The sequence below is a fragment of the Etheostoma spectabile genome, chromosome 5, assembly GCF_008692095.1.
Source record: "Etheostoma spectabile isolate EspeVRDwgs_2016 chromosome 5, UIUC_Espe_1.0, whole genome shotgun sequence".
In the NCBI taxonomy this organism is placed as follows: domain Eukaryota; kingdom Metazoa; phylum Chordata; class Actinopteri; order Perciformes; family Percidae; genus Etheostoma; species Etheostoma spectabile.
In genome coordinates this window covers 37,531,735-37,542,769 of record NC_045737.1, presented here as the reverse complement: position 1 = coordinate 37,542,769, position 11,035 = coordinate 37,531,735, and the positions used below count along the sequence as shown (strand labels likewise).

Here is an 11,035-nt window from a genome sequence, read left to right as displayed (position 1 = left end):
TGTCTGCCTTTGCTCTAAATACAATGTAAAATACATGATGATTGTAGCTGACGAGTTATTAATGAATTAATTAATCTTTTGCAGCTCTTAACCAAAACCGTGGCTTGATACTACTAAATGTTAAGTGTGGAAAACATCATTTTTTTTGTGACTACTGACCATTTTTAAGGTTTTTTTTTTAAATTAAATTGATTGTTTCACGTGTCTTATTAGCACATTTTATGTTTACTTCATGACCTTCAAGCAGCGGCTGGTTTGAATATCTGAGAAAAAGGGATAAAGATCAACTTGCAGAGATTTAAAAGTTCCTTCTGAGGATGTCATTGGGTTTACTATTTCCTTAACCCTTGGATGGTATTCGGGTCAAATTGATCTATTTCAAATTTTTACAAAAAGGAAAAAATGAATTAACAAGTTACATTTTTTTCTACCTTCTATCAGCGTCCTTTCCTTATTTCCTGTGATAAACATGTGTTCCTGACTCAGAACATTATTCTGGATATGACACTTATGTTGTTTCCATAGTGGATTTTTAACATGAATTATAACCTTATGATAAAAAACAAACCCCACCTCCATGTTTAATAGTGTGCTAGTAGAGACTGATGCATTCCCTGAACATAGATGTTATCTCAGCTGTTAGAAATTGAGATAAAGACAATATTTGTTAATAGATCATGAAGTAAAATTTGAAGATGAAGTTTCTTCTTTGGATCGGAGATGGTCCCGAGTGTTTTGTGTAACTTTATTTCAACTTGCCAACTTACGACTTTCTACCAAACAATTTCCACTTTTACAAATTTCGATTTAAACTTCGAAAAGCAAAAGTACAGTTTATAGAAAACAAGTGACGAAAAAGTCATAGTAAGTCGAAACAAATGAAAAAAGTCATGGTAAAGTATGTTAAAAAAGTGAAAGTAACACATGAAAATGTTGAAAATAACATTTAAGGAAAAGCCATTGACTGATTGCATTCCCTAAACATAGATGTTATCTCAGGTGTTTGATATTGAGATAAAGACAGTATTTGTTAATAGATCATGAAGGAAAATTTTACTAGAATTTTTATTTCAGAATTGTTTTTAAAACCCCAAAATAGGGCCAACAGGTCAATTTGACCCGAGGGACACGAGAGACTATACGAGGGTTAAGCTTTTATTTTTTTGTTTTTGTTGTTTCAGAGTGTGGAGGCGCTGCAGGCCACACGGCTGGTGTTGCCACGCTCCCCCGGCTCCTCCGCCTTCCTGTACAACGAGGAGACGGTGTTCGCCTGCTCCACGGGGACCAGCAGGGGGGCGCCGCCGGACGAGAAAATCAGCTTCAACTCACCGGGTGAGGAAATCCACTTTGGCTCGCCAGAGTTGAAATGCTCTCCGGCTTCATCCTTGGCTTCAGATGAACAAATTATTTATTGTTTCATAGAATGGAGAGTGATGAAATCAATTCAATTTCAATTTTATTTATAGTATCAATTCATAACAAGAGTTATCTCGAGACCCTTTACAGATAGAGTAGGTCTAGACCACACTCTATAATTTACAAGGACCCAACAGGTCTAGTAGTTTCCTCCAGAGCAAGCAACAGGGTGTCAGTGGAGAGGAAAAACTCCCTTTTAGGAAGAAACCTGGAACAGACCCAGGCCCAGACCCAGGCCCAGACCCAGGCCCAGACCCAGGCTCTTGGTAGGTGGTGTCTGACGACCGGTTGGGGTTAGAATGAAGAGTGGCAATAACAGTCACAAAAAATAGTAGTTTGTACTAGTTCTTTGTAGTAGTTCATGTCATAGCAGGGCACTGTGGGCATTACAAGGCATAGCAGGACGTAGCAGAGCGTAGCAGGGGACGGCAGAGCGTAGCAGGACGTAGCAGAGCATAGCAGGACGTAGCAGGGCACGGCAGAGCGTAGCAGGACGTAGCAGAGCATAAGAACGCACGGACGTGCAGGATGTAGCAGGAAGAGCAGAGCAGAGTAGAGATGTAGCAGAGCATAGCAGGACGTAGCAGGATGTAGCAGAGCATAGCAGGACGTAGCAGGGCACGGCAGAGCGTAGCAGAGCGTAGCAGAGCGTAGCAGGACGTAGCAGGGGACGGCAGAGCGTAGCAGGACGTAGCAGAGCATAGCAGGACGTAGCAGGATGTAGCAGAGCATAGCAGGACGTAGCAGGGCACGGCAGAGCGTGAGAGGAGTAGCAGGAGCATAGAGGACGTAGGCAGGACTGTAGCAGAGCATAGCAGGACGTAGCAGGGCATAGCAGGACGTAGCAGGATGTAGCAGAGCATAGCAGGACGTAGCAGGGCACGGCAGAGCGTAGCAGAGCGTAGCAGGACGTAGCAGGACGTAGCAGGGGACGGCAGAGCGTAGCAGGACGTAGCAGAGCATAGCAGGACGTAGCAGGGCACGGCAGAGCGTAGCAGGATGCGTAGCAGAGCATAGCAGGACGTAGCAGGATGTAGCAGAGCATAGCAGGACGTAGCAGGGGACGGCAGAGCGTAGCAGGACGTAGCAGAGCGTAGCAGGACTGTAGCAGGGGACGGCAGAGCGTAGCAGGACGTAGCAGAGCATGCAGGACGTACACGGCACGGCAGCGAGGTAGCAGGCGTAGCAAGGGACGGCAAGACGTAGCAGGGGACGTAGCAGAGCATAGCAGGCAGTAGCAGTGGCACGGCAGAGCGTAGCAGGACGTAGCAGAGCATAGCGGAGTAGCAGGGCACGGCAGAGCGTTTAGCAGGACGTAGCAGAGCATAGAAGGAGTGACGCGACATAGCAGGACGTAGCAGGGGACGGCAGAGGTAGCAGGGAGACGGCAGCGAGCGTAGACGCGGGAGGCAGCGTAGAGAGGACGTAGAGAGCGTAGCACGGACGTAGAGGGGACGGCAGAGCGTAGCAGGACGTAGCAGAGCATAGCAGGCACCGGGTAGCAGGCACGCAGAGCGTAGCAGGAGCGTTGCAGGGAGCAACAGAGCAGCGAGCGTAGCAGGACGTAGCAGAGCATAGCAGGACGTAGCAGGGCACGGCAGAGCGTAGCAGGACGTAGCAGGGGACAGCAGAGCGTAGCAGGACGTAGCAGAGCATAGCAGGACGTAGCAGGGCACGGCAGAGCGTAGCAGGACGTAGCAGAGCATAGCAGGACGTAGCAGAGCATAGCAGGACGTAGCAGGGGGACGCAGAGCGTAGAGGAGTAAGCAGGGGACGGCGAGCGTCAGCAGGACGTAGCAGAGCATAGCAGGACGTAGCAGGCACGGCAGAGCGTAGACAGGTACGTACAAGCAGCGGGGACGGCAGGCGTAGCAGGACGTAGCAGAGCATAGCAGGACGTAGCAGGACGTAGCAGAGCATAGCAGGACGTAGCAGGGCACGGCAGAGCATAGCAGGACGTAGCAGAGCATAGCAGGACGTAGCAGGGCACGGCAGAGCGTAGCAGGACGTAGCAGAGCATAGCAGGATGTAGCAGAATGTAGCAGAGCATAGCAGGACGTAGCAGGGGACGGCAGAGCGTATGAGCATGGAGTAGCAGGGGATGGCAGAGCGTAGCAGGACGTAGCAGAGCATAGCAGGACGTAGCAGGGCACGGCAGAGCGTAGCAGGAACGTAAGCAGGGGACCACGTGCAGAGAGCAGATGAGCAGGACGTGAAGCAGGAGAATAGCAGGAGTAGCAGGGCAGGCAGAGCGTATAGCAGGACGTCGTAGCAGGCGACGAGCAGAAGGAGTGCAGGACGTTAGGGCATAGCAGGAGAGCAGAAGGGCACGGCAGAGCGTAGCAGGACGTAGCAGAGCATAGCAGGACGTAGCAGGGCACGGCAGAGCGTAGCAGGACGTAGCAGGTGTAGCAGGGCACAACACAATGTGTAGTGGGACCATGGCGACAGCTGCTACCATGATTTTAGAGCCTGAAATCATAGTTTCATACTTTACTTTGTACCTTTTTTTTTTTTTTGTACAATTTTGCACATCCAACAATTCTTCCATGTATGTCACAGACTTGAAAAAAAGCACCATCACGCACTCTGCTCTTGCTCCATCCTCTCCATTTACTGAACGTCGTAGTCGCTTCATCAAGAGTATTTCACTCTCTTGACAACGCTCCAGTGTTTAAAATGTTAAAATAATTGGAAAGAAAACGTGTAAAATCACATGCACCCATGACAGAAAGCCATGATAAATGCAAGCCACGGGATGAACAAACAGTCAGTGTCTCTGAACGGGTTTCCGTCTCCACCCGTCTGTCCGTCTCCAGGTGACGGTGTACGCGGAGGAGGCTGCTGCGCCGACCTGCCGGTGTTCTTCTCCCTGAACAGCGGCCTGGTGGCGGTGGTGGCCCGGGAGAGCGCCTCCATCCTGCCGGAGACCATGGAGGACTCGCTGTGCTCCTCGCTGGCTCCGGAGGTAAAACTCAAACTGGCTGTGAGGGTAAACACCAACGAAGAAGAACAATATTGATTTACAGTGGGGTTCGAAAGTTTGGGCACCCCAGGTAAACGTTTGTATTAATTAATGTGCATAAATAAGCCAAGAAAAGATGAAAAAATCTCCAAAAGGCATCAAATGACAGATTAGACATTCGTATAATATGTCACAAAAAGTTAGATTTTACTTCCATCATTTACACTTTCAAAATAACAGAAAACAAAAACAATGGCGTCTGCAAAAGTTTCGGCCCCCTGCAGAGTTTCTAGCATGCACCGCCCAAAAACCAACAAACAATCAGAGTTGTGTTGTCCTGTTGTGTATTTTAACCCCCCAATGTAGCACAAGTAGACTTTGTATTTCACAGTAATTTTTTTTCATCAGCTCCTTTTTATAGGTTTAGACATTTCCGACCGCACTTGAAGGCAGCTTCATTTCTGGGAGAGAAAGAGAAGGAAAGAGACGGAGCGACTGCTTTGTTGTTGCAGGAAACCGTCGGCTGTTCCACAAAGTCCCGGGCTGTTCGGTGCTCATGTTTTTTGGGTTTTAACCCTTGTGTTGTCTTCCATTCGACCATGCTTCATCCTCCCAGGTCAAAACCGACAACCAACACTTTTTATGGCGTCTTTGTCTCTTTTTATAAAAAGAAAATCTATGTATTTTAGGCACTTTTTTTCAATGTTTTGATGCTTTTTCTTTTACACATAACGCTCGTTTTCACTACTGTGTATGAAAGCTGTCGGTACACGATTCGTCCTGCGCACGTGCAGATGATATCATGATGAACGTGGATTTACGACACTGCACCGTCTGTTCCCGTAGACGGTTAACCCCCGTGTTGTCTTCCCGTCAAAATTGAAAGTCAACTCTTTTGTTGACGCTTTTTAATCAATGTTTCAAATCTTTTCTTACGTTTTTTTTTTTTTGTCCCTTTTTCCAACACATTTTTCAGTGTTTGTCACTTTTTTTTTTAGGTTTAACACTACGTAACACTAACTTATTAACTTTAGTTTTACAGTTATTTTTGGAATTTATCGTTAACAAACCTCAATTTTAGGAAATTAAACCTAATGTTTGAGTTAGAAAAGCAGAAATTAGGAATTATTGAGACTAAAATTAAAGGAATGGATGTTGATGATAATCACAGACTGGAATATGTCAACTTTTACTCAATACTATTTCAACAACACTTCCAAAATTAATGAAAGTAGAGATGTGTACTCGGCAAAGAGCATTGGAATCAATCATGTTATTTTGGAATTATTAGGAACAGTAATATAGGAAAACGGGTCAATTTGACCCGAGGACAACATGAGGACAACATGAGGTTTAGAGAAAGTCTGTTTGTCTCCACCGGAAAGCTAACGTTAGCTTAGCTAACAGCTAATTCGGCTAACCGCTAGCTGAGACAGCATGTAAAAGACCCTCAAAACTTAAAATAACCGTTTGAATATATAACAGCTGTTATGTCAGCTCTACTTTACTTGTGCTCATTTAAAATACAATCACTCAATACTTGTCTTTATTATTACTGTAAAGTCACAAATTGGAACTCCAGTACGGACAACAGGAAACTTAAAAGAAGCACGTGATTGGTTCTGAATATAAAATGCATTTCTAATGTAGATTCTTGTGTTTTGAAGGTTTCAGCCATGGAGACTCCAACCAGATCTGAGCCGGTAGCTCAGGAGGACAAAACCAAGCTGCTGAAGGCGGCTTTCCTGCACTTCTGTCGGTACGGTAACAATCCCAAATCTTCATATATATGCAAATTCTTATATTGATTGTTTGGGAAATGGGACAGAGTGGGCTGCTGGTTTCACACAATACCGCATATAAGACGACCCTGATGATAGGACGCCCCCACCCGGTCTCACGGGTGCAGCCGGTTTTGGGGACCCCAGCATGCTTTTCATTGGCTGCTGCCGTTTTTTTTAACCCTCTTGTTGTCCTCGGGTCAAATTTGACCCATGTTCAGTTTTTTCATCACAAAAAATGGACCTTCAAAATAAGCTGAAAATGTCAACACTAGAAACATCAAATAACTTCAGGAAAAAACACATGAAAATAAAAGGACCCACTACATTGAAAAAGTGACAAAAATCGGTCATCGGTTCAAGTCCCTGTAAGTACGGAGTTTGGATCGGTAGCTGGAGAGAGGCCACTTCCCCTCCTGGGCACTGCCAGGTGCCCTTGAGCAAGGCACTTTACCTCCCCCCCCCCACCCCCACCAACTGCTCAGGGCGCTAGTCCAGCACTGGCAGCCCCCCCAACTCTGACATCTCTCCATTTGTGCATGATTTGTGCAGGTTGCTGGTTCAAGTCCCCTCGTGCTCTTGAGCAAGGCACTTTACCCCCCATCTGCTCAAGGCGCTGGTCCAGCTGGCAGGGCCCCCCCCCCCCACTCTGACATCTAGTGCATGTATTGGTCCTGAGCATGTGTGTGTATTTCAAGCCTGTGTGTAGTGATTACTAATAGAGCGTAAAATTGCAATTTTCCCACTTTACTGATCAATAAACAATATAAATTATAAATTGAATAAATAAATCCACTTGAAGTAAGCATCAAAACTGGTCTAAATACCTTTGGGGCCACAAAATATTAGGTAAATAATCATCAGTAATGTGGATATAATGACTAAGTTGGTAAGATCAGGAAATGACGTCACTTTACCGTAACGCAGCCTTTAAAACCAGAAAAAATACGACACTTATGTCACATTACAATATCCGAAATCTAAGACGATATCTAGTCTCATACCACTATATCGAAATAATATCGATATATTGCCCAGCTCTACACTCAGAGATGTTTTTGTGTTAGTTGAAAGAAAATATCAGCAGTTTTGTTAGTGGTGCCTTTTCATATTCAATTCAATGTTCAATTTGTCTAATTAAAAATGTTGGAAATGATTTTTTTTTGTTGTTGCTGGGAATAGTTTAATATCGGTTTATGTTGGTTTATGTAATGCAAATAATATCATTATGGCAATATTCAACAACGTTATTCAGCGTTATACCAGATATTTAACTCATATAGTGCAGCATTAGTCTGATTTAGAGACACATTCATGTTCCTGATACTTGGCGCCACCTGTTGTTGTGGATGTATGTTGGTGATTAAAAGTCTAGAGCCAGAATATCGGACGACCTCACCTTTTCCGTTAATACATTTGGGGATGATCAGGTTTAATCAAGTTATCGCAATTATAACCAAATTTTATTTATTGAGAAAAAACGCTCAAATATGCGCATTTAAATCTTCACAAATAAGAGTTTGTTTGTTTTCTCCGCGTCGAGCTGATTCGAGTAATTTGGCTCTTTTTTTTACACCGACAGACTCGAGGACTCCTTTGTCCCTCATCCCATCAGACTCTACAAGTCCTCACTAGGGGGGAGGAGGAAATAGGGCAGAGAGGACAATACAGACAGACCATACTAGACATACAGACATACATACATCCAGTCATCGACATACCACGTATCACATACATACATAAAGGTACATACATAATACATACAACACCAACAGTACTTAGGACAACCCTAACATACTAACACACACACAGTACATACATACAGTACTTATACATACATACACTACTACATACTACAGTAACGTTACGACAGAGATACATACATACCTAACAAAACATACATAGTACTTATTATCACAGAACAATACATACATACCACACACAGTCATACATACAATACAGCTACACATATCTACATACAGTACACCAGACATCCATACATACAGGCTTATCATGACATCAATACAGAAATAGTAACAGGATACATACTACATACAGTACTATTACAGACATACATACTACATACACCATACAACATAATACATACAGTACATACACAGACACACATACAAATACAGTAACACATTAATACATACATACAGTAACCCACATACTACATACAGTACACATACATACCATACAGTACATACACGTACTTATACAGTACATACCGTCAGATAATACATACATACAGTATTACATACATACTACCGTACACATACATACATACCATACATACAGACATACCTTATACAGATCATACAGTACACATACATACATTACTCAATACATACACACACAGTACATACATACTACACACACACACAGTACACATACATACATACATACCTACATACATACAGACATACCATACAATACATACATACATACATACTGTACTTATACATAACATACCATACATACATACATACAGTACTTATACGACATACATAATACAACACACGTAACACATACATACATTGCATACACACCAACAGTACACAACATAGCATAACAACATAACCACACACATATACATACATACATACATACATCCAACAACAGTACACATACATACATACATACATAAACAACACAGTACACATAAAACAGACTACCATACCACAGTAACACACAGTACACATATCATACATACATACATACATACAGTACACATACATAACATACATACCACACACAGTACTTATACAGACATACATACATACACACACAGTACAACATTACATGCATACACACACAGTACACATAATACATACCTACACACACAGTACACATACATACATACAACATACACCACAGTAAAATACAATACATACACACATAATACACATACATACATACATACATACATACATACACACACAGTACACATACATACATACATACATACATACATACAGTACACATACATACATACATACATACAGTACACATACATACATACATGCACACCTGGACTTAAATTCACACCTGGTCACTTTATCACTTCAACACTGGACTCAACTCTGACACTTTAATAACAATTTATGGTCTTTTCTTTGTTTATTTGACGAATGTTCTTATTGTTATTATTATTATTACTGTTATTTTGTTGTCTTTATACTGTCTTTTTATCTATTTGTTTTAATTTCTTTTCTCGCTAAAACTGCTGCTGGAACTTTCAATTTCCTTGCGGGAGTCATCCCAAAAGGATCAATAAAGACAAGTCTACGTCTAAAAAATCCTTTACTGAGTTCATTCATTATTGAACAGACATTTTACAAAGATTTTTGAGTTGGTATCAATAGTTTTAGAGTGACTCTGGGTGATTTAGGGATTTGGGATTCAGGAGGATTTAGTCGTAATAAATGGAAACTCTTCTTCTGTCCTGCAGTAACGATCTGGTGGGCGCTCAGACGGTCACGGACGAGCTGTTCCCCCCCCACGCCGACGGGGAGGAGGGCGCCGAGCTGGACGGCCTGGTGACCCGGATCAACCTGGACCTGGTGGACGATTACCCGGCCTCCGACCCCCGCTGGGCCGAGTCCGTCCCCGACGGTGGGGACACTGAGCATAAAAAAAAAAAAAGCAATTAATTTAACCTTTGCACGGTATTCGGGTCAAAGTGACCCATTTCACATTTTTACAAGAAGAAAAATGCAACAAGTTCCATGTTTTCTACCTTCTATCAGCGTCCTTTCCTTATTTCCTGTGATAAACATGTGTTCCTGACTCAGAACATTATTCTGGATATGACACTTATGTTGTTTCCATAGTGGATTTTTAACATGAATTATAACCTTATGACAAAAAACAAACCCCACTTCCATTTTTAACGCTTGCGTTGTCTTCCCGTCAAAATTGAAAATCAACACTTTTTATTGAGGCTTTTTTAACTTCTTCTTATGTTTTTGTCCCTTTTTTTGAGGTTTTAACACCACGTAACACTAACTTATTAACTTCAGTTTTACAATTATTTTTGGAATTTATGGTCAATAAACCTAATTTTTAGGAAATTATACCTAATGTTTGAGTTAGAAAAGCAGAAATTAGGAATTATTGAGACTAAAATTAAAGGAATGGATGTTGATGATAATCACAGACTGGAATATGTCAACTTTTACTCAATACTATTTCAAAAACACTTCCACTTGAAAAATGGTGCAATTTACATGTTTTCTACCTTCTATCAACGTCCTTTCCTTATTTCCTGAGATAAACATGGATTCCTGACTCAGAACATTATTCTGGATATGACACTTATGTTGTTTCCATAGTGGATTTTTAACATGAATTATAACCTTATGATAAAAAACTAACCCCACTTCCATGTTTAATAGTGTTCTAGTAGAGACTGATGCATTCCCTAAACATAGATGTTATCTCAGCTGTTAGAAATTGAGATAAAGACTATTTGTTAATAGATTATGAAGTAAAATGTTATTTCAGAATTGGTTTTAAAACCCCAAATAAGTTCCGGGTCAGTTTGACCCAAGGGACACGAGAGGGTCCCGGAGGTGAAGACAACACGAGGGTTTAAGGAAGTGAAGACTGTGTGTTTTGTGTTACATTTGCTGTATTTGATTGATGTTGTCATCCATTTTTTTCTGGTTCCGTTCTTCCAGAAAGCGGCAGTGGCTTTCCTCTCACGTCCCTCATCATCCTCCACCAGCTGGAGGACAAGATGAAGGCCCACGGCTGCTTCATGGACTTCCTGCTTCAGGTGCACATACACAAACTGAAATACACCAGGAACACACTTAAATCTGTTAAATAACACCAGATATTTAAAAAGAAAATCGGATTTTAAATC

The 11,035-nt window shown here is 42.4% G+C and overlaps 1 protein-coding gene across 1 annotated transcript in view; it reads left to right on the top strand.

Annotated features, from left to right (window-relative positions):
• The window catches only part of nup133 (nucleoporin 133), a gene marked incomplete in the record, with an annotated part of 100,913 nt that overhangs the window by 42,303 nt on the left and 47,575 nt on the right, over window positions 1–11,035 (top strand). Inside the window, 5 exon segments of the mRNA XM_032516326.1 lie at window positions 1,182–1,332; window positions 4,236–4,384; window positions 6,049–6,140; window positions 9,617–9,780; window positions 10,848–10,945. Coding sequence (XP_032372217.1) covers window positions 1,182–1,332; window positions 4,236–4,384; window positions 6,049–6,140; window positions 9,617–9,780; window positions 10,848–10,945 — 654 coding nt within the window.